Here is a 23,756-nt window from a genome sequence, read left to right as displayed (position 1 = left end):
CTTTAATGAATGATATTAAGTGCTATTTCAACCTTGGGATGCTGAGTCTTGCTTTGAAAGCTGCTACCCAAATATATATACACAGCTATCTACTGAGTGTGAGAGGCTTAGTATAAGGTTACATGTTTGGACATCTCTGCTCTTCTTGAATGGATATTGTGATTGCTCAATTGTTCTAGGATCCCTGTATCCTGATATGTCCCCCCAGGATCAGAAGAAGGATGATGCTGTCCCCCCAGGAGGGAATTACACCTATACTTGGACTGTTCCTGAAGATCACAGCCCAACTGCTGATGATCCAAACTGCTTGACCTGGATCTACCACTCTCATATTGATGCGCCAAAGGACATTGCATCTGGGTTAATTGGGCCGTTACTTACATGCAAAGAAGGTAAAAATTCCCAGGGAAAGCAGCTGAGTTCCATTTTATGAAGATTTTTGTGGTGACTTGGATAAGGACAGGATGAGAAGATACTACAGCGGGCAGCTCCCAACCTCATGGGAAAATGTGACATGGCTGAAGAAGACAGTACCTGTGTTCTGGTTGGGTTCTGATCATTTCGTTGTCTTTATCCTCTAGTGGCCAGGCAGGTGAGCTTGTAGGCTTCTTGATCTGAGAGGGCTGTTTAAATCCATGTTAGGAGGGGAATCTTGCATGAGATCTAGTTTATATATTAAAAAACTAGGGGTGCTGTTTGATTTCAGCAGAAGTGAGAACACTGAAGGAGTTGCAGTTCAGCCATGCGGAGCTAGAGCTGCATAGGATTGAGACATACAGTAGCAGCAGTGTACTAGAAATGGATGCAATTGCTAGAACTCTGAAGTGAGCCGTGCTAGAATGGTGGGGAAAGCATCTGTCTCTGACTTGTGTGATAAGAAGTTATTCTTCTGTTTGTTGTTTTAAACCCTTAAAACCAATGTTTGCTTTTCTGCATGGATGGGTAATCATTCACCTTTTCTTTACCCTAGGAATACTGACTGGCACTTCTCAAAGACGCCGGGATGTGGATGTTGATTTCTTTCTTATGTTCAGTGTGGTGGATGAGAACCTAAGCTGGTACTTGGATGAGAACATTGTGTCATTCTGCACAGATCCAGGCTCTGTAGACAAAGAAGATGAAGAGTTCCAAGAGAGCAACAAAATGCACGGTCAGTGTCGTCTTTGTGAAGTTACTGACTTTGCCCAGATACTCTGGGTGTGCCAGTGCTCTAGTATCTTGAAATGCACATTCTGCCATTGTATACCAGGCTGCAGGTAGAGGGAAAAAGGGTAGTAGAAAGCTCTGAGATCACGTGCTAAGCAAACAATGTCACAGAGTGCAGCAACTCCAGGGGAAAAAATGTTATTTTGATCTAATCTTTGGCTTGGGTGAGCCTTTCTTAGTTGTTTGAAGATTTTGAATGTGCTTCATGTTAGGAAATGACTTCTGGAACTGAGTTCTCCAGAAGAAGGGAGGATGAGTTCTGGGTAGGTCTATCCTTCAAATCTGTCTGTATTGTCAGCTGCAGGCAGAAGCTCTGAAGGCACTTCTTCTGATCTCTGATTTTTGACTTGTTTGTTTTTTCAGCTATTAATGGTTTTGTGTTTGGGAATCTCCCTGTGGTGACGATGTGTGCTGGGGATCACGTTTCATGGCATCTCTTTGGAATGGGCAATGAAATCGATGTTCATACAGCCTACTTCCATGGAGAAACACTCAACATTCGAGGCCACAGGACAGATGTGGCCAGCCTCTTCCCAGCCACTTTTGTTACAGCAGACATGATCCCCAGTAACCCTGGGAGATGGCTCCTGAGCTGTCAGCTCAATGATCACATACAAGGTAAGGCAGACACTGGAGTGTGTTCCACATGGTGGCCTCCCTTTTTTCTCCCAGTGTGGTCTTCTGATGTACTTTGTGGTAGGGGACAGTGCCTTGGGCAGCATTCCCATTAAAAATGTCCACAGTTGAATGGGTGATTCCTTGTCTTGTATAAATTGGGGTGGGTTGGTTATTAATATATATGCCAAGCTTACTAGGGGTGGCTTATACCACGGTATGATGTTCCACGTTGGTCACTGGTGAACACTGGCACAGCTGAAACTTAAAATGAGGCAGTGCCCTAAGAACAGTAGTCCCTGTAAGAGGCCCTGGCATGGTACATCTGAGGAGAGAAGAAGGCTCTGTTTGCTCTCTGTCCATGCTTATCTAGCGTCCAGTATTTAAGGTAAGAAGCTCTGCTTGCCAGCAGAAAAAACTCCTTTATGTGGGAAATCACCTTCTAATGACCTTCAAATCATTCTTCTAATCACCTCCCAGCCATGTACCTTTGGGGACAACAGAAAAGGAATGGCCAGTTTGTGGTAGGAAGGTGGGACTGTTTGCTGGCTGAGAGGCATTAAGCCTGTGTGTCCTCCACCATGTTCTGGGCAGCTGGGATGGGGGCTTTCTACGAAGTCCGGCCCTGTTCTCGGCAAGCTCTGGAACCTGCCCTGAAGGGGAAAGTTCGGAAATACTACATAGCTGCAAAGGAGTTGCAGTGGGACTATGGACCTTCAGGACGTGACCAAAGCAGCGGGAAACAGCTGAGTGAGGCAGGCAGGTAAGCAAAAGGCTGATGCGGGTTTCTAGTATGAGGGGAGGCTGCTGAAGAAAATGTGGGATTTCCTTCTTAGCAAACTACATATCTGCAATTCACATGGATTAGCCCAACTAAAAATGTCAGCTGCTGTAGCTGGACAAACGCAGTACTAGGTATCTCAGGGTACTTCACATGGAAGTGTGCTGCTGTGTTTTGTAGCCTCACCTGCAGACTCCAAGAGTCCCAGTTTATGTAGAACATGAGCTGCTGCTTTTCTCTCTGGGCTTCATTTCTGCTTGGTGTGCCTGACCTAGGAAGAAATCCACAGATCTGATAAGCTACTAAGCAAGTGCATCTTGCAGCAGACACAGGGTGGCAGAGCTAGTCTGCAGATATGCTTCAGTGTAGCCTTGCTGCAGCAAGCAATTTCTAGGAAATTAAATGTAGTGACCTCCATGACAGCTTTCCATTCCATGTGTCAAATGATTGTGATAGCAGAGGTTTCTGAAACTGAAAGAAGGGCATGCCTCCCTCTCCCTTCCCTCCCCTGGGAAGCTGTTGGAGACTGAAGCAGAAATGCAGAGAGGTTAATGATTTACCCAAAGCCATGCAGCAACTCTTCCAGACCATAGAACTGCAAGCTATGTAGACCCGTGACTTGTCCTTGTAACTAAGCTGCTTTTCCTGCAAGGCAGGTTACATCTGTCTGTGTGGTGGAGAGGGTGGTGGCAAAGGAAATAAATCTCTCCTTACAGCTGTTGTGTGTTTACAGTTATGACTGCGGTTGTCCCCTGGGCTGTGTCCCATCTTCCTATTTACTGCGCTGCCCTCTTTTGCATATCGTATAGAGAGATGCTGTTCAGACCTGTGCCTTTGAACCTGGTTGTTTCAGCTGGGAGAGGTCCCTGTGCCAGCAGTGCTTCCTGAACACAGCTGACATGAGCCTGGAGGGTGAAAATGCTTCACAGTGATGAGCTGTGCTTGTTCCAAACCAGAGATGCTCCCCTTGTCTGGGAAAGCTGCTTAATTTGGAGATGCTGCTGGCATTGCCAGAGGGGCATGTTGTAGGGAGTAGGGCCGTGGGGAGGAAGCAGGAGAAAAGACTGATTTCCATAAAAATGACCTAACATTTGCTTTTTGCCTTTAGCCCTGCTGAGAAGTATTTCAAGCGTAGCCTCTACCGAATTGGGGGAGTCTATTGGAAGGCAAAGTATGTGGAATATACTGATGAGAGCTTCCGTGAGGAAAAGCAGCAGTCAGAAGAAGAAAAACACCTTGGGATACTTGGTAGGAATCATCCAGCAACACAAACTCTCTTTCAGTGCCAGTGAGAACAATGGGCTGATGTCAGGAGTTAACTATGCCTTTGTTTCTTGATGTAGTGAGGTGTTTTACAGCACTTACACTTAAGACTGAGGCACACAGGCCTAGGATGTCAGATGGTAAAGCAGAGGGAGTTGCTTTTCTGCTGGGGCAGTCTTCAGAGGTCAGTAGTAAGGGCTGAGGGACACAGTATATTTGTGACAGTAATCAGAGCTACAAAGCAGTGTTTATAGCCAGAGCTAAACAGGTCACAGTACTAGCCCCTAGTTTTATGCTTTTGACTGTCTTCAAGGCACAGTACAAACCCCACTTTCTCACAGAAAGCTTCCTCTCCCACGTGGGCTCTCTCTGTTAGAGCCAGGTATCAGTGAGGATGATAAAGAAAGATGAGAGAAGAAAACAGAGAATCTTCAGAGGGAGTTGAATCATGTTTGAAGGCTGTGCCATACACAGTAGAAGCACATAGGTGTGGTCCAGTTCCCTGCATCAACAGTGACTAATAATCTAATGACACCAGAAATTAGCAACAGCGATACCTGGAGAGGCTACAGAAGGAAAGAGCACATGGATTAATATACAGATTTGTGGGGAAAGAGACACAAGGAAGTATTAAGCAGCTGAATATAAGTTAAGTGGTGGAATTGTACATAGAATGGGAGATGCAGTCTAACTGTGAGTCTTGCTGGACCCTGGGAGCCAGGGAAAACAAAAGGGCTAGGGTTGCCAGCAACAGCCACATTCCTATAGGAAGACAAGTGAGGGAATTCTTGGATATGACTTCATACAAACAAATTACAGTTCTTTTCTACTAAACTAAACACACTGAAAGAGCAATCAATGAAAAATTCTGGTCAGATAAATAAGCAACATCCACAGGGGGAGTTGCATGAACTCATTTGACCTGATCCCCCATTTACCTCTGCTTTGAATCTTCTCCCATCAGCCCTGGATCAAAGGTGGCCCTGCATTGTTTGGTTCATGTGGTTGTCCTGGGATTTGTTCTGTTGCTGACGCTCGCTCTCTGGTGTTTGTGTAGGTCCTGTGATAAAAGCTGAAGTTGGTGACACCATCCTGGTGATGTTTGTTAACAAAGCCTCCTGGCCGTTCAGCATCCAGCCTCATGGAGTGTCTTATGGGAAGGCATGGGAAGGGATGCGGTACCATGATGGTTTGTGGCTAACATTTTTAAATTAATTGTGCTGGGTCTCTCTGGGATGTAGTTAAATTTCCCTGCAGCAGCCCATATGGTGCTGTGCTCTGCATTTGCAGCAGGACCAGCATTGATATCACACCACTGTTGGCTGAGCAGTGCTGGCACAGCATCAAGGTGCTCTCCAAACCCCCTAAAGCCAGTAGGTGTTGGGGTGGCAAGAGGCGAGGAGGGTCATCACCAGGGCAGCTGACCTAACCCGACCACAGCGACGTTCCGTACCACACGGTATCACACTCAGCAATAAAAGGTAGAAAAGGAGAAGGAGAGGCGGGGGCTCTTGTTATGAAGACTTCTGTCCTCCCATACAACCAAGACACTTTTTGAGGCCCTGCTTCCCAGAATGTGGAAGAACAGTGCTTGTTGATGGCAAGTAGAGAGTAACTGGTTTTGTCCCATCTTTGCTTCCATGAGGCCTTTGCTTGATTTTTTCTTTTTTATTATTATTATTATTTTTATTCCCCCCCTCTTTATTTTCATTTTAATTGAATTATCCTTACGTCAACCCATGAGCCTGTTTTGTCACATAATATTTTCTTCTCCGCCTCTTGTTTTGAGGAGAGGGAGGGAGAGATTGGTTGTCGTGGAGCTTAGTTGCCCAGCAGGGTAAAACCACCACATTAATTTAATACTAATCCTGGTGGTGGAGCTCCACAGCCTATGTCTCCTCCGTGCTATGAAGTTCCTGCATCCAGGAGAGACTGGGTGTGCTCTGGAGCCTGCCTAGTCCTCTGAGCCTGCCTGAGGCCTCAGAAGAGGAGTCATTCTGTAAAGCTCATGCCCAGAGAGGGTGCCTGAGGAAGCATGGTTCCAGGGGTGCTATTTTTGTGAATGAAACTGGTAAACCAAAGCTCAAACCATTTCTAGCTGTCTGAGACCCCAGTGAGCAGAGAAGCATTCCCAATGCACTCCAGCTTAGGTAACCACACGCTTCCAACATTCATCATCCCAGATGCAGCTGGATCCATTTCGTTATTTGCTGTCACCATGCCCATCTCTGCCTTGACACCAGGGAGGAATTTCAGTGATACTGAGAGCAGCTCTGTGTGCGCCCTCTGGATACTTCCACTTCCGTCCTCGAGACGTCTGCTGTTTTAGTGACATGAGTGAAAGCCAAGTGTGAATGTAACTGGTGAGAAGATGCAACTAGTTTGTACAGGGACCTTGAGAATAACCACCCCAATCTCTGTTTTAAAGGTCTGTCCCAGCATGGGGTTTCTGTTGCACCTCTGCAGAACTTTACGTACAGATGGACTGTGCCAAAGCATGTTGGGCCGACATCCAGTGACCCTCCCTGCCTGACCTGGTTGTACAGCTCTGCTGTGGACCCTGTCAAAGACTCCAGTTCAGGCTTGGTAGGCCCTCTGGTCATCTGCAAGCCAGGCACTTTGGATGACAACAACAAACAGGTAAAAAGGATTTTCCTGTTGCACTGTTACAAGGAAACAACCTGGCGGAGAGAGGAAACATCAGCAAACGTTAGGGAACACAATGAAAACAAATGTGTGACAGTGTGAGTCCAGAGAGTCTAATTAAAGTCTGTTAACATCATGTTAACAACATGTTAACATCAGGGCACTTGTGTGCCACAGTTCTGGTGGGATAGGCTAGCATTCTGGACTCCCAAGGGCTGCCCTTGAAATAGTTCCTGGGCTTTGCTTTAAAACAAAGTACTTTTTTCAGAGGCATGTGAAATGTTCATTGCAATCTCAGAAACACCAAAAAAGCCATCTTGACATACTTACAGATGGAAATCTACATGGTGTGCTTGAATGATATGATGCTTTGAGGTTTGGGTGAGCCTTATTTATTCTGCAAGGTCAGCTCATTTTCAAGCATAGCTGACTACAAAAAAAGCATATGAAAATCCATCTTGTTCTATGGTTTTGATGAAAGATAGGTGAAATCTGAAGGGTGACCAGAGCTTCCTCTTGGAATTTCATTCGGGGATGTTCTACTCATTGCAGTAAGTCCTGGGAAGAATCTAAATAAATATACCGGGGAAGTGCAAGATGTTAACAGACTTTTGTTGTGAAAAACAATATGCGGCAGAAAAATAGCCTACTGTCATCCTACCTACGTAGCAGTTCAGATCAGGCAGTGGCTGAGAAATCTGAAAATAGCTTCTACTGAGCCTCCGTAGTGGAGTTTGCTTTCTGCCTGCTTTCACTGGTGGCGTGTTGTAGCTAAACTAAGAGTTCAGAAGAGATCAGCATGTTCGTTAGGGTAGAACTGTGAATCTTCAGAGAGGATCAAGGATATATAAAGCCCACTACATGAAGGAGCTGTGGTAATGATGAAACACTTACGGGCATTAAAAGGGTGTAAACAAAACAAAGACAGACTTGTCTGGAAAGGTAGGACAGGGAAAAACCACCTGGGGTAGCGATTCTGGCTCCACAATATTAGGCAACCCTTTAATGAATGGTTAATTGGGACAGGTGCACAGCCATTCTGCACATGCCTCTGTGCCCCACTGGAAAATGCTTAGCCCTCTCTGCAGGATGGCCTTCTGGGTACAGCTAAGGAAGCTGATACCAAAATGAGCATTTGGACAGCACAGTCGATGTTCTGTTAATGGGGAAACGCACCATCTTATGGGATGCATTTCGTAGGATAATTAATATTTTTACGATTTTAAGGTAATAAAAAAACAAAACAACAACAAAAAACAAATTCATGCCTGCGGTAGGAGGAAGGAGGGGTGGAACATAGTCATCAGCCTGCCCCACCAGCCAAGTTCTGTTCTTAGGTCTGATGTGGGTGGGTGGTAAAACCTACACTAAATGTAAGGGTGGTGGGAGAAGGAGACAATGCAGTAATATTCTTGGGCACATGTTGATCACTTCACTTGAGCAATATCAGGACAAATGCATAAGTGGTGTCTCTAGTGAAATGAAAGATAAAACATTCGAGTAAAGGGACAGAGCCCTGGCCCTCTGTGAGCCAAGTTATAAGATGAAGACGAAAGTGAGAGCCAGACAAAACATCTTTATCTGCAAGGATAGTTGATTTTAAAAATTAACAGCCATCATTGTGTTTGTATCTTAGAAAGGTATCGACAAAGAATTTTACCTTCTCTTCAGTGTGTTTGATGAGAACCTCAGCTGGTATTTAAATGCAAACATAAAGTACTATTTGAGGATGGAAGAGACTTCTGTGAAAAAGGATGATGGCTTTGAGGAATCAAACAGGATGCATGGTATGGCCTGATGGTGTTCTGTGGGCAGTGGGACTGAACCTGTAAAACACGTCCTGGTGTTCACATTAAGTCAGAGCTGGGATGCTGGAGTGGTTGTGTGTTGTACTGGGCTGAAATTAAGTGAAGCTACAGAGCGGGTGGGATGTTGGACAAGAAACACGCTGTCTCAGGAAGCCTGTCCTGAATGTATTCAGGGGCAAATTACAAGGAAGATGCTTTTCCACTGGCAGGCCGGTCCTGTCCCAGCATATACACAGAATGAATCTCCAGGCTGATATCTACCTGCAGAGAGTAAATTGTTTTCTCCTTTGCAGCCATCAACGGATTTATGTTTGGTAACTTGCCTGGGCTGGATGTTTGTGAAGGAGACAATGTGTCCTGGCACCTTCTGGGCTTGGGCAGTGAAGCAGATGTACATGGAGCTGTGTTTCAGGGAAATACCCTGCAGATGAACGGGATGCGGAGAGATTCAACCAGCCTGTTCCCCCACACATTTGCTACTGCCTTCATGCAACCTGATAACAAGGGTAAGTGTCTATGTATCTAACTTAGTGTCAGGAAAAGTCTCCAGTTGTGATATTTGCTCCTGTGGCTGATTCATTAGCACGATGTGAACTTGTGTGTTACAAGCATTACAAGCTGAGCTGTGCTTTAGATCATGTTTGGCCCCATTTACAACCCCAAAGCTCTCATCTTTGCATCTGCTTCTGGAGAAGAACAGGAGATACAGGATCTTGTTCTGTATTGTCCCAGGCTGATTCTCTAGTCTGCTGCTTCTTCCTATTAAATATTTGTAGTAATAGCCCTGATGGACTTTGCTGCCTGTTATCTATGGAAACACGCAAACACATCATTCAGAATCAAGTAGTAGAGATGTCAGTGCAGTTCTGCTGTCCATGGCTTGCAGAGGTTCACGTTAATTTCAGATCCTTGTCTTCCCAGTCTGGGATTAAACACGCAATGCCATGTCTCATTCATGCTATGTGATGGCCTCTGCTGCTGCAGCTTGTCTCCTCCCCTTGACATTTGCAGGCTTGACTTCTTACTTAACCAGCAGTGGTAGCACAATTGTTACCTCATCTGTTTCTTTACATCTAATAAGCTGGTTACAGTGTGTGTAAGACAGCTTCCCAAGATGATTTTTGGGTAGGACTTTGTTGTGCCATTCCTCACTGGTGTCTCTAACAACCCCTTTTAATCTCAGCCTATGGCAACCAAGCTCCCTACACAAACACTCAGCTATACACAGCGCACATACCGATGTCAGCCATGTCACAAGCTGTGCGTGGGAAGCAGCTGTTTCCTGGGATCTTTAAGAGTAGCTATTTTCCTTGTTTGTGCTGCCTCCCTCAGGGGTTTTTGAGATCTACTGCCAGACGAGCAATCACTACCAGGCTGGGATGAGGGAACACTACTCTGTTTCCAAGTGTGGCAAGAGGGATCTGGCTCCTGCCCCTCCGTACAGGGGGGTGCGCACCTATTACATCGCGGCGGAGGAGGTGGAGTGGGACTACGCGCCGGACCGGAGCTGGGAGAGGGAGCGGCACAGCCACTCCACAGAGAGGTACAGCCCCTCTTTTGGGGATGCCTTGGGCAAGGATTTTTCAGTAGACCTTGGTAAGGTCAGTCAGGGCAACTTGGCCACATGTGACATGGTGCATATGCTACTGCTGGGTGCTGATGGAGCCGCTGCCCTCAACCTTTGCAGCTGCAGCAGGTCTCTGGGAAAACTGTCAGCTGGCAAAACTCCTACCAGAGGTTAGCTGATTACTTCCCATGAGCATTTGAGTAACACAGCACTCGTTCTGCATTTCTCAGCTACGCCGATATATTTTTGAGCAACGAGAATGGGCTGCTTGGCTCCCGGTACAAGAAAGCAGTTTACAGGGAGTACACTGATGGGACTTTCAAGACTCCTAAGGCCAGGATGAACGGTGATGAACACCTGGGGATACTAGGTAAGGAAGTGTGCAAGGGGTACATTTTCCATTCACATAGCAGTGGGACTTGGACGCCAGTGCTTCAGTGGTTAAGGGCTGTAATCTGAAGGCCTCCCACATGCTCAGACATCTGCTGTGTGTGCAAGCATGAGGAGAAATTCGGACTTGTCTGTTGTCCAGGCCTGCCAGCCATGGAGAAAGCAGTAAAGAGGGTCCTGAGTACAGCTTGTCCTAGAAGGCTGGGTTCTTAAGCCTGCCTTTGCTGCCAGATTTCTTCCATGTCTCAAGCAAAGCATTTTTCACAACAGCATTTCTCTAGCTGTGAAGAAATAACTGCTGCCTTCTGTATAGCAGTCTGAGAGATGTAGTTGAAAATCTGTAGCTGTGAAAAGAAATGCAGTTGGGATAAAAGCAGTCTGGCTTTGGGAAGTGGACAAGCATGCTGCAATGTTGATGAAGTCTATGGAGACACAGCTGTTTTATGAAACCAGGACTTTAAGTGGTGACAGAGCAGCAAAGTTGAGGCAGTGTGTGTCAGTTGAAATAGGCTGCAGCTCTGATTTGTGACATTGTTGAGTCAATTTGAACATTACTGGTCTTTTTTGAAACTAGCGCCATGGGATGATAAAGATGTTGCAAACTTTAGCGGTATTCAGAAATTAAGGAAGAGGAGAGAGAGGAAGCATCATAAATATTGTAAGGGAATATCTCTGGGGAGAAGAGAATGAAAAAGTGGTACGAATATTCTTAGGAGATATACTGATAGTTTTTTCTGTTGCATATTATTGCTATAGCATATTATTGCTGTCTCCAGGTCCTTTTCTGGGGGCAGAAGTGGGAGAGATTCTTAACATTGTGTTCAAGAACAATGCCACACGACCCTACTCCATTCATGCACACGGGGTGCTGGAAAGGCAGACAGGGCAGCCACAAGTAGCAAACCCTGGTAAGTCACCATGTTCTCAAGCCTTGTTCCTGTACAAACTTAGGAAGCTAACTTTAGCCTACAGCTAGACTTGTTTTTTAAATAGGCTTAGAGATACTTGTTTTCTTCTGGTGGAGACCTGGAACTGAACAATAACTGGTCTTTCAGGTTCACTGTGTTTTCTGTGATCATCATTTGTGTGGGAAGCCCAGGGGAATTCATATTTCTGCTGTGACTTTGGGATAAGCATAGCACGGGTTTTCTGTACGGCCTTGTTCTTAATACTGAGCATGGTTTGTAAGAAGGAGAAAGGTGATCACTGCTCACAGCTTAGTCAGTTCTTGGTAGTAGCCCAGGGCTGATGAGCCATGATGGAGAAATCTGCTTCTTTTCCTGTGTGTTCTGCTTCTTCACCTGTGTGTTTTGTGATGTGCATGGTTGCTTGTCAGAATGCTGACTGAGGTCACCAATTTCTTTCATGTTCCGGATGCGAATTTATTTAATTTTTTGGTCCCCTTCAACTTGCACGTTCTTCAGAGCAGGCTATGCCTCTGCAACAGACAGGCTTTCAGTTGGGCCCTGTCTTTCTGAAATGTATTACTAATAAGCAAAACAGTAATTTCAAAAAGGAACTTGAATGAGCATCATAAATATCCTTCAAAGAGACGAATGATCATCTCAAGCTCCATTGGTACTGAGGAGAGGCAGAATTCCCTTGGTCTGGTCTAGTTTCAAACATGGCAAATAAAACAGAATTGTGCCAACTCCTGTTAGTGTGTGCCTCCTGTCACCCCTCTGCTTCATTTGTGAGAGGGGAGCTTCCATCCTGCTTTTCAGTGCCTGACGGAAGAGAAACGTCCAACAAAATCAGAATTGTTTTTACACTTCTGAGACAGGGTCGTTTTTTCTTGTTCTGCTTTGCATGCTGCTCAGCAAGCTGGCAACTTGGTTTATCACATTGATGTTAACGGTGCTTCTCTGTCCCTCAGGTGACATAGTGACATACCAATGGGAAGTTCCTGAGAGGTCTGGTCCAGGGCCAAATGATTCAGCCTGTATACCTTGGATCTACTACTCCATGGTGGACCCTGTAAAGGTAAAACAGAAGAAGCTATAACCAGAAAAGCATGTTTAGACCATTTTTTGGTCCCCTCTAGAAAACAATGTGAGTTGAATACAGTTTAGGTATTGGCCCAGGTGAGAGGTATAAGAACCATCTAGTGATAAGTCTAGCATTCTGGGAGAGGGAATCCTCCAAATTTGTTATGTTTATCAATTATTTTTTTCCTAATGCAAACCTGCATGAAGCAATTTTATGTCACCTTGAAACTAACCTTCCTTCAGTTTTTTTGCAGGATGTGGGAACATCTCCTAGTGAGTCCTGGCTTGTATTGGTGAGATCAACAGGGTTAATTTAGAAAGGCAGGAATTATCCAAATTTAGGCCATATGAGTAAAACAGGGAGATTTGAGCATTGCTAGGTTCTACTGTCATAGCACTGATTTTACAGGGAAACAACCTGATGGATCCTGCAGTAAAGCATCACATTAAATCCAGAGATCATTGTCTTTTTATCTCAAGTTGCAGATGTTTTTGCAGCCACAGAATGAAGAGTATTTTGACATCATTCATGTTTATGACTTTTTGATTTGCATTCATAAGAGCATGTACAGTCACTGCTCTTGTGCTCTGCTAGCTGATTTTCACCAATGAGAGTACTTATGCAGTAGCCCAGTTTGTTTCAAGTGGGGCGATGCAGGGAACAGTGAACATGGTTGCTGAAGGGCAAAGAGCTGTGTACAAAAGTCAGGGTGAGAAGATCCTTGCCTCAGATTTTTATCCTTTGTTCGGATTAGGATATGTACAGCGGTCTGATTGGACCCCTGAAGGTCTGCCGGAAAGGGGCGCTGCAAACTGACGGAGTCAGAAAGGATGTAAAGAGGGAGTTTGCTCTGCTGTTCCTGGTTTTTGATGAAAATCAGTCCTGGTACTTGGAAGAGAATGTGCAACGTTACAGTAAGGGAAATCACAAGGATATTGACCTACTGGATGAAAGATTTGTGGAAAGCAACAAAATGCATGGTAATGTCTGTTAGACACCTGAGCACTAATTGCTATCTATGCAAAGTTGAACTTGACTCTGTGACCTTTGTAAGTTGTCAGAAAAGCCCAGAAAACAAGAGCCTGACTCAAAATAAATGCCATCCCTCTTTTCCCTCATCAGTGGCAAAAACATAATTAAATTCTGTATTTCTCAGTATTATAGCACATACACGACACAAATGTTTGATCTACAATGAAGGCTGATCATTATGGCTGTCCTTCTCAGGAGGAATAGCAAGACATGGGCCAGAGAGGTTAATATCTAAAGTGTCTGAGTGACTCCGGAGAGGAAATAATATTAAATGTGAAATTAATATGTCAGACTGATGTCACTCTGTTCATCTTAGGACCATAACAATATGTTAGGTTTCAAGTTAATTGACCAGGCTGTGTGGTTGCAATACATAGGCTAGTTCTTTTAGCTGATTTTCAAGAAAACTATTCCTGCAATAGTAGAATTAACAGATTTTTCTAAATTCATGTGGTGTTTGATTTTCCTAGATATTATGTCTGGATCTACCTAAAATATTCTCTGCAAATGCCAAGGGGCTCATCTTGATGAGATGAGAAGAGCAGAGCGTTCCGTTATATGTGCTATTACTACTCCTTATTTTGTGTAGGTGATACAAAGAATCCCCAAATACTCATGTCCATTAAGTTATATTTGTCAACTCAATTATTATAGCTAGCTGTTGTGGTTTAACCTGGCTGGCAGCTAAACACCACACAGCCGTTCGCTCACCCTCCCCCCTCCCTCTCTGGGATGGGGGAGAGAAACGGGAAAGTGAAGCCGGTGAGTTGAGATAAAGACAGTTTATTAAGACAGGAATATAATAATAACAATAATAATAATAATAGTGATAATGATAATAGTATTAACAATAATAATGTGTAAGAAAACAAGTGATGCACAATGCAATTGCTCACCACCCGCTGACCGATGCCCAGCCTATCCCCGAGCAGCCGGCCCCCCACCCCGGCCAGCCACCCCTATATATTGTTTAGCATGACATCAGATGGTATGGAATACCCCTTTGGCCAGTTTGGGTCAGCTGTCCTGGGTCTGTCCCCTCCCAGCTCCTGCTGCACCCCTAGCCTGCTCGCTGGCAGGGCAGAGCGAGAAGCCGAAAAGTCCTTGGCCTGGTGTAAACACTGCTCTGCAACAATTAAAACATCAGCATGTTATCAGCGCTCTTCTCATCCTAATCCAAAACATAGCACCCTACCAGCTACTATGAGGGAAAATTAACTCTGTCCTAACTGGAACCAGGACACTAGCAAAAGCAACACTGAAGCTGAATGCTTGTTTTGGGCTGCAGAAAGTGCCTATGGCACACCTGGGAGTTGAACAGAGGTGTTCCTGTCCTCAGATCGTCTCTTTCCATCTTTTTCCCTCTGCCATCTACGCCTGGAAGTTTCCCTGTGTGCTCTCTCATGCAACTCACTCACTGTTTTGGTTCCTTTCCTGCATTTGCAGTCAAAGCAGTATTCCTTCTTGCTGTGCTAATTATGAAATGAAGTTCTACCATGTAGTGATTTTTCAAATGATCAGCACATAATGTGTGCAGCCAGCATGAGACATATATAATGACAGGGTTGCCTGTTGGCAGAAATTACCTGTTTTCATTGTTCAGTAAGCAAATGGTTCAGAGTTTTATGTGTATATATGTATATACATATATTTCCCTAGCACTGAGCCAAAGCTCTTTTACGCATCCAGACTTCTAGAAGCAACTGTCTCTGCTGGCTGACTCCAGGTTTTCAGCAAGTAGCTTTTGAGATTTATTTGAGATGAGCTTACAGTATGGCTTTATATGCAAGTCATGTCTTCTGTTAACAGAGTGGATAAGTAGCTGAGCTGTAAAAAGACCACCAAACTTTTTGGGAGACTGTCATATGGAAGACATGAAACACCGATGCACTAGTTCCTAGATGAGCTTTGAAGCATCTAACTTGTCTATCATGTTCTTCTTCTGAGATGGCTCATCATCTTTACCATTTCAATAACAGCCTTTTCTACTTTCTGCATGTTATTCACTGCACAGCGATCAATGGGAGGCTCTATGCAAACTTGCCTGGGCTGACCATGTTCCAAGGAGAGTGGGTGAACTGGTACCTGCTGGGAATGGGTCAGGAGATTGATGTCCACACAGTCCATTTTCATGCTGAGACCTTCATATACAAGGTAAGAATATCCTGTAGATAATGAAATGGGGACTGGCCACTGATATCATCCCTTTTGTGTGACTCTGGTTTGAACTTCGTGAATGATTTCACAGCAACTTCACCCAACTAGGAAAGGGATGTGGTTTTACACATCCAGATCCAACTGACTGAGCCTCTGTATTGTGCTGATATGTCTAGCTAAACCCTTCTCAGGATTAGGCATTACCAGGTTGTATTTGTTTTCACAGTTGCAGCCCTGGAGCTGCTCTGTGAGTCTTATGTAGAACTTTTATAAACTGTAGTAGCACTGATGTGATCTCTAGTGACACCGACAGAATCCTTCATTACTCAAGAGACGTACAGAGCGCTGCATGCTAACAGTCTCCCTTCCCTTTGACAGAATGGCAAAAGCTACAGAGCAGATGTCGTGGATCTGTTCCCTGGGACCTTTGAAATGGTGGAGATGTTGGCGGGGAACCCTGGGACATGGCTGCTTCACTGTCATGTATCTGATCATATTCATGCTGGCATGGAGATACTCTTCGAAGTCTTGCCTAAACCAGGTTGGAAATATTGCTGCTTGTTACCGTGAAATGTATAACGGCACTTTCCACTAATGCTACTAAATCCTGTGTTTGCATCGTACTTAGCAACTCTTTCATACTATAAACTGCCAGTTAATTGAGTGGATAATTGCTATTAATTTAAGATATTCCTTTGGAATATGGTAACACCTGCAGCTGGAGTTAAACTCTGCAAACCAAGTTGTTACTACTTTGCCTAGGGTGGTGTTATGAGTTTTATTTTAGCTTGAGTTTGGGAAGCAATGTTCAGCCGTCAGCTAGCAACTGTTGTTATTAAGAATATTACATGTGATCTGAACGCATGTCCTAAGGCTTCTCATTTCACCAGGAAACAGTGGAAGGTGTTCAAAGATAAGTGACACTGTTCTGGGTTCGGCTGCAGAGGAGTTAATTTTCTTTGTAGCGGCCTGTACTGTGCTGTTACCAGAACAGCACTGATAACACGCTGATATTTTAGCTGTTGCTGAGCAGTGCTTACACTGCATCAAGGTCTTCTCTATTTCTTAGTAGCTTGTGGTGGGCAAGAGACTGGGAGAGGGCACAGCTGGGACAGCTGACCCAAATTGACCAAAGGTATATTCCAGGCTGTAGCACATCGTGCTCAGTAACAAAACCGAGGGGAAGTTTTTCCAAAGTAGCCATTGCCTAGGGTCTGGTTGGCTATTAGTCTGCTTGTGGTGAGTGATGGCTTTTGCACCAGTTGTGGGGATTTTTTTGTTGTGTTTTGTTTGTTTTGTTTTGTTTTGTTTTCCCTTTCACTTATCTTTATCTTGACCTACAAGTTTTTTCTCACTTTTGAGCTTCCAGTCCTCTCCCCCATCCTGCTGTGGGGGGACCAAATGACCCTGCCAGCCGGGATAAGCCCACACTTAAAGACACTGATTGTGCTTTTTTCTCAGAGGGTTGTGCAGTGGGAGGGAGTCTGCTCTTGAAGCAGGTAATGCAAAAACACTCTTGGTGTGATGTGGAGAGGGAAAACATTGACAGGAGAAAAGAAAACATACAAGCCTTGGAAAACCGTGTTGCATCTGGATCTGATCCTTGCCAGAAGTGCCATGTTCTGGACTTGATTTGTTCGGCCCAACACTTTGTCACCCATTTTTTGTTTCCTTTCAGAGCCAGTGCTTGAAGTTCTAAACTACAATGAAGGTATAGTATATCTTGTATTGCTAAAAAGTGTGTGTGTGTGTGTGTGTGTGGCAAAGGAGGAAGAGAACTCTTGTCAGTATGGAGATCTAGATTTGTAGGGTGAGGAGGGAGAAGCACAAACACCATTTACAGCCTCTTCTCAGCCATGCTGGGCAGGGTGTTAGCCTGAGGCCTGGCTACTGATGGGTAACAGGGAGGTTCCAGGTGAGTTTGTTTATCTGTCCTCTAAATGTCTGTGCTCTGATGATAAAACTAAGACAGACTTGTTAGGCTTGTTTGACCTTGTTAGGTCAAAAAGTTTAGTGTCCTCGCATCTTGCTGTGCTTCTGTGTGTGGATTTCTCATACAAGCAGAGATTCAAAGGGTCTTAAAGGAGAATGTTGCAAAGGAGATTATTTTTCTTATGCTTTTCAATCAAAACTTGTGGGGCGTCTTAGATTATTTCCTGGAGGTAGAAGTCTGAAGAGATCATAGTGGTGATTTCTTCACGTGACTTTTCATCTGTCTTCACAAATGCTCCTTTTTTTTCAACTGCTTTGAATAAATCCATCTGAGCTGATTTCAGAGCCAGTTTAGACGAGCTGAAAGCACAACCATCTATCTACAAGTCTTCAGTCCCTCTCCACTGATAGTTCTGCCGTGTTCTTCTCGGCAATGTTTTCCTCACTCAAAATGAGTGTAAAGAAGAGGAGTAGGAAATGTCACAGCAGTACTAACAATATTTATGTAATTTGATTTTACACTCTACTTGAACATCAGCATGTATGTGCTCACGAAGCAAAAAACCTTGACTGACAGCTGTTATCCAGGCAAATAGCTGCCTTTCTCAAAAGGTTTCTGCTGCCTCACCGTGGAAGCGTAAGCACTCAGGATCTGAAGTGACTCACTGCTGGTGGGGCTGAGCAAGTGCATTCTGGAAAGTGGTGGCCTGGGCAACTGCAGAAGCTGGGGGGCGGGGGGGAGCTTGGAGCAGGGTGGGTAACTCGCGGCAGCCTCTGTCTGGATGCATGTTCTCTTCTCAGTTCTCTTCCTAGCTCGGCCACTGACTCCTCACACAACCTTAGACCACCTCCTTTATGGTGGGTTTAGCAGTGGTTAGTTGATAGGGCTGAACAGCTCTGAGGTCTTGGGGTGGAGTGAATTAGGGAAAGAACCATTTATTCTCAAATTTGTGTGACCTGAGGGATGAGGGTCTGTTGGATGGACAGTGATTGGGTCTGCTTTGACTTGCTTTGATTGTGTTGGGTCTTTCTTTAGCTTCTTTTCAGTTGTGTTATTTCTGGTTCTCACTGGCACAATCTTTTTGTTTTTTCTCTCAGGGACACCACTGGAGAATATGGATGAGTCCCAGAAGGTCAGGCTTTTTGGAGCTAAGTTGCCTGTAGGGCAGGTAGAAGCTGCAGTCATCTGTCTAGCTGTTGCAGGCTTGGTCCTCCTCCTGATTGCTGCTGTCCTTCTGGGAGTTGTCATCTACCTTGAGAGGCAAAGGAGGCTAAGACGCAACAGGAGGTCTATCCTGGATGATGGATTCAAACTCATGTCTCAAAAGAATTCAGGGCTATAAAAGCTTTGTACAAACTTCTGGCTGTGTGCTTGGAGCAGAGACTGGGTCATTGTCTACAGCAAAGATTTTGGGGCATCATTTCCATTGTACACTAGACTTCTAGGAGCTAAGGAGGGAAAGCTGGAGCCCTGACCTCTTCGTTTATCTTCCTCATCACTCTGCTCTGTAATGAAAATATCTATCCAGGAGAGACCTGAGGACCCTTTCAATCAACTCAAGACAAGCAACAGGAGTAAAAAGGTCCTTCTAAAATACTTATCCACAAGAAAGAGAGGAAATATTTCCCATATTTTCTTCACTCCAGAACAACTCCACTTGGTCTTTCTCAGCAGAAGAGCTTAGTCCAGATTCCAGTCTTGCTCCTTTGCCAAAGCTGAGTCGGATATTGTCTCCCAACAGACCTGTGAACCTTTAAATTAATTAACCTGAAGGGGGAAAATAATCTGTGATTTTTTTATGAATCAAGTAAGAACGCAGAAGAGAAAATGTTAGTTTAGAGTTGAATTGCTGTTTTTTGATGAGTAATTGGACAGATGTAAATTCAGGGCAGTGCACGTCACAGTGTCTGCGAGAGCTCCACTGGGGAGCATGACCACAGCTGTGCCTCACCATCAGCCTCACTGATGTTTCCTTGTGCTCTCAGTACCTCGGGTGATGGGTTCTGATACCAGGTGTCCTGTGCCTTGTGCTGGGAGATATAGCTTCGCCAGTGCTGCAGAGCATCCCGGTGACTTCCCTGTGTTGCAGTTCTGCCAGTGAAGTGCTGCACCTCAGCATCTGTACAGCTCCTTGTGCAGCAGGAGCAAGAGTGCTGTGGTGTTCTGTGACGTGGTTTGTTCTCTCAAATACATTTTACTGAAATTATCTCAGGAGTTCGGCTGTTGCCAAGTTAATGCCATGAGCTGAGCTAAAGTCTTGTGTGAGCTGCAGATCGTGTTTGGGGCAGAAAAATGGGAATGCTTCCCCCCAAGGTGAAGGACAGCAGTGACATGCTGCTGCTGCTGGTGCCTGTGGGAGACGGGCTGGGGGCTGGGGCTGTGGTGCCCCCCAGCCTGGGGGAGCGCACGGGCTGGTGCCTGCTGGGAGCCAGAGTGCTGCAGGGGGTGGCACAGCCCCCAGGAGCCCAGAGCTCCGCACTCATCGTGTCCCCCAGCTGCAGCCGTGCCCACGCAGCACAGCCACGCTGCCCTGCGCATCAGGCACCGAGCGGTTCCTCGTGAAGTACCCGTCTGCCTGCCTCTCCCACAGAGACCCATCGTCTAAATGGGTGCGGGTTGGTGCTTACATATTTCTGTCCCTGGTTTTAAATTGGAAAGGGTAGAAAAGAAATCCTTTCTGTGTGGCTTTCAAAGGCAATTAAAGCAGAGCGAGCTAAATGGCTCTAATGACAAGAGACTGCTGTAGGCTCTTTAGGTGTATCAGCTCTGTTTTATTCAGAGCAATGGTTATAACGTGCTTAATCATGCTCAATTCATATTGCATCCCTGCGTATTTCCAGCTGCTCTTTACTTTGGCGAAGGGGGAGAAAGCTCATTAATTTCCTTTCATTACACTTCATTAAGACTGGTGAAGAGCTGGAGGGCTGTTGAATGCTCTGAACATGGGCGCTCTGCTCATTGTCAGCCCTGGTTCAGCTGCTGCTGCAGACCAGAGGTTTTCAAGCTCCCCACTCCTAGGCAAATTTCAGAAGCTCTCAAGTAAGAACTGGGCAGGAACCCTTTACTCCCCCCACCCCACCTTCCACCTCTATCCCATCTTGTGAAAAAACAGCTAAAATGTTCTCAGCCCACTCTGAGATAAAGGAGTTATTTTAAAGGCCGTTCACTTTCCTCAAGGAAGCAGAAAGGAGGAAGTTCCCCTTTCTTCAGGCCCACACCTGGGGGCCAGGCCCCTAAGCTGGACAGCAGCAGGCCTGGGGGTCAGTGCTGGCTCCGAAGCAGGGAAGCATGGGGACGAGGGCGGGATGTCTGGACTTGCGTGTACGTCCTGAATAGGGGGCTGTCAGAGCTTCTTCAGTGAACGGTGGGCTTTGGGCCACGTGGAACGTGAGTGGTGGAGGTCTCCAGCTTTGGCCGGTAGGGAGGGCTTGAGCCCACACCCTAGAGAGGGCCTCAGCTGCGTGGCTCTTCTGAAGAGGACTGTGTCCTCTGATAAGCAATTTCACCCCAGACTGAGAAAACTCAAGAGAAAGCTTGGACAAACCCCATCATTTTGACAAAGCTTTTTGTTGGGGGAAGGAGGGAGGAGAGGTCGGAACAAAATCCGGTGTGATGAAGAACAGTTTATAAGCAGCTTCACAACTGCCCCTGATCATAAGCTGGTTCTACCAGCCGGTGGGAGGATGAGGAGGAGGAGAGATGTTTCACAGTTCTGGTGACTGTGAGCTGCAGCCCGTGAGCAAATGTTTGGCAGCAAGCCTTCTATCTGAGCACCCTACAGCGTCTTGTTTATGCTTATCCCTGATGCACATACGACTACCCAGGAGTCAGCTTCGACGGCATGGAGGGCAGGAAGAGTCTCAATGCTGTTGTTCCATGGAGAGACACGGGGATGACATTCCTCTTTTTCTCTACTTCTGCACAAGTTAGCAAAACGTAACATTTAATGGTTTCTGAGCTCTTTAAAAATATCATGAGAGAAGTGCTCTCTGTGTTTTTGTCTTTCCTTCCGTGATTGTGCAGAGCATGTGTAGGTGACTCCACACAGTGTTCTGGGTGTGAATGGTGGTTAAACCTGAAGGACCTAGCATGACCTGCAGGTGTGGCCTTCCTAAAAATGGTGACAGAGTTGTAAGGCACAATTGCCCTGCAATAGCTCCCCTGCAGAGCTGAGGCAGTAATCTTGGGGGTGCTCCCACTGCTTTTCCCAGTGCAAAATAAACTAGCTAAGGAAAACTGTTCTGTAGTGGTTCAACATAAATCACAGAATCATAGGATGAGGTTGGAAGGGACCTCTGGGGATCATCTTGTCCATCCCCTGCTTAAGTAGGGCCACCTAGAGCTGGTTGCCCAGGGCCACGTCCAGGCAGGTGTTTCATATCTCCACGGAGGGAGACTACACACTTGATTTGAGATAATACACACAGAAAAGAGTTAGAAGTGTTCATGTAATCTGTTAGCTTGTGAGCACAGAATGAAATACTCCGCTTTAGGGAGCTTGCTACAAACAAGCAGCAGCAACAGCAACAACAAAAACCAAAACAATAAACAAATAACCCCCCCATCATACCATTTTGCCAATATGAGAACAGTGCAGTTCTATCTTCATGAAAGAGCCGGTCTCTCAAGTTTTGTATGGGATAAGCATGAGAAGCAGTTGATACTGTATTCACTAACAGTAGTGCTTTTTGTCCGCAGCTCTAATATTACCCTTCCTAGGCCCCAGTTAGGCTTGATAAACTTTTCAGTCATTTACCTATATGACCACTCACCTGTTAAAGTCACTGACCCCCTTCCAGGCAGCGTTAGGTGACTGCAAAGCGGAGTTACTCATTTACATGGCAGCTGCTGGACGTTTGCAGGAGGGCTGAAATAAAAAGCCCTGTATTAGTGCTGTCATCTTGCTCAGTAAGAGGCATAATCAACCCTATGGTACTTCAGTGGGAGGACAATTATTGCCATGTTCCACGTCAGTGCCAGGGCCAGTGTTCCAGCTGACTTTCCTTTATACTCCCACTTACGCTACAAACATGAGAGATACGCAAGTCAAAGAGCAGGATACCTTTGGGATTTGCAAATGGAAGTATTAAGTGCTGTTTTCATTTTTTTTTCTCAAAACACAGAAGTCAATGTCAAATTAACCTGTGGCACACCATAAAAAATAAGACTAACAGTGGTAATTGTCTGAGAAAGATTTGAGTGTCTTTCAGGTGTAATGCAGTCTTTGGTTCTGAAATAACGTGGCTTAACATGCAGTTGCTTTGTAGTATATAATCATCATGTGGACTGTTTGCAGTGGTTGTAATTTTGTTGGCACAGCAAATTATAGGAACAATTGTGAGCCTAGAGCTATGTGCATATATAAAGCTTGGGGAAAGGAATTCAAGCACAATAGCTGCCAAAACAAAGCGATCTGCAAGATTATGATCAGAGGATGGATCTGAGTAAAGGTAAAAGCTGGCCTTCAGCTTATTCCTATTCAATCTTATAATTGCCAGCAGAGGATTTAAAAAAACTATCTTCAAATTGCCTTTTCACAGTGTCATCTTCTCTCATAACCACTTCTTAAATCTTCCCTAGTGCTTGCCTATTGCTCAGTGGGAAGTCCAAGAGCTGTAGTTACCTGTCCATGCAAATCCAGAGGAGGAGGAGTTCTAGAATGGCAATGCATTAGGATTAAAGACAGCACCTCCAAGAAAGCTTAGCTTAAAAAAGAAAATTCAGCGGCAAAGGAGGACGACAGCTAGGATTGTTGGTTGAAAAGCAGAAATAGAAGAAAATGTTGACCAAGACCATCATGATGGTACCTTTCTTCTTTCAGCTGGTGCTCCCCTGAGTTTTTCTGGGCTCTACAGTGTCCTTTTGGGGGACACCTGGTGAATGATGGTCCCGATGGCGGGCAGCACCTGTCGTCCTGGGGCATGGGGGTGTGCGGTCAGCCTGAGCTTTTGTTTTGGGAAGCATTTTAAACTCTATTGGCGTAGAAATAAAACTCGATGCCTAAATTAACATTAATTTCTGCAGTTTTTCAGATAACATAATGTTGTATCTTTTTATTTTGTAGCATGTGACCATTAAAATAAAGCTGACCTGAACTGTGCTTTGTTTTGTTGTTGTTGTTTGTTGTCATTTTTGAATTGCATAGCTCACTTCTTTTACATCAGGGAGTGTTTTCTCTCTGTTCCCATATTCATGCAGTCTTTTTTGGTACAAGTCAGGGCTAATCACCAGATTGTCCAGCTTTGGGTGATCTGTCTGTCCTTACTATAAGGAGGATACATTTTCTTGGATATAAACAGCAGGTTACACAGACTCCCCATACTTAAAAAAGCCTTTTGCTACAGACTGTAGATGAAACTCGTGTTTCTT

At 45.2% G+C, this 23,756-nt stretch overlaps 1 protein-coding gene across 7 annotated transcripts in view; it reads left to right on the top strand.

The window, feature by feature from the left end:
* The window catches only part of HEPH (hephaestin), a 29,320-nt gene extending 5,833 nt beyond the window's left edge, over positions 1-23,487 (top strand). For 5 of the 7 annotated variants that reach the window (XM_048077906.2, XM_048077908.2, XM_067004798.1 and 2 more), the window contains 18 exons: positions 180-392; positions 971-1,150; positions 1,570-1,824; positions 2,416-2,584; positions 3,711-3,850; positions 4,923-5,054; positions 6,294-6,505; positions 8,148-8,298; positions 8,613-8,825; positions 9,652-9,862; positions 10,117-10,256; positions 11,053-11,184; positions 12,153-12,259; positions 13,020-13,245; positions 15,312-15,451; positions 15,833-15,995; positions 17,133-17,165; positions 18,485-23,487. In XM_048077906.2, coding sequence (XP_047933863.1) covers positions 180-392; positions 971-1,150; positions 1,570-1,824; positions 2,416-2,584; positions 3,711-3,850; positions 4,923-5,054; positions 6,294-6,505; positions 8,148-8,298; positions 8,613-8,825; positions 9,652-9,862; positions 10,117-10,256; positions 11,053-11,184; positions 12,153-12,259; positions 13,020-13,245; positions 15,312-15,451; positions 15,833-15,995; positions 17,133-17,165; positions 18,485-18,729 — 3,062 coding nt within the window. In that variant the 3' untranslated portion in view covers positions 18,730-23,487. Of the gene's footprint in view, positions 1-179; positions 393-455; positions 593-970; positions 1,151-1,569; positions 1,825-2,415; positions 2,585-3,710; positions 3,851-4,922; positions 5,055-6,293; positions 6,506-8,147; positions 8,299-8,612; positions 8,826-9,651; positions 9,863-10,116; positions 10,257-11,052; positions 11,185-12,152; positions 12,260-13,019; positions 13,246-15,311; positions 15,452-15,832; positions 15,996-17,132; positions 17,166-18,484 lie in introns of those variants that run through there. The other 2 variants (XM_013196107.3, XM_048077920.2) reach the window with 2 other exon arrangements.
* Positions 23,488-23,756: the final 269 nt, after the last annotated feature.

The sequence above is a fragment of the Anser cygnoides genome, chromosome 13, assembly GCF_040182565.1.
Source record: "Anser cygnoides isolate HZ-2024a breed goose chromosome 13, Taihu_goose_T2T_genome, whole genome shotgun sequence".
Taxonomy (NCBI): domain Eukaryota; kingdom Metazoa; phylum Chordata; class Aves; order Anseriformes; family Anatidae; genus Anser; species Anser cygnoides.
The sequence above is the reverse complement of the archived record's forward strand: the minus strand, read 5'-3'. Positions and strand labels throughout refer to the sequence as shown.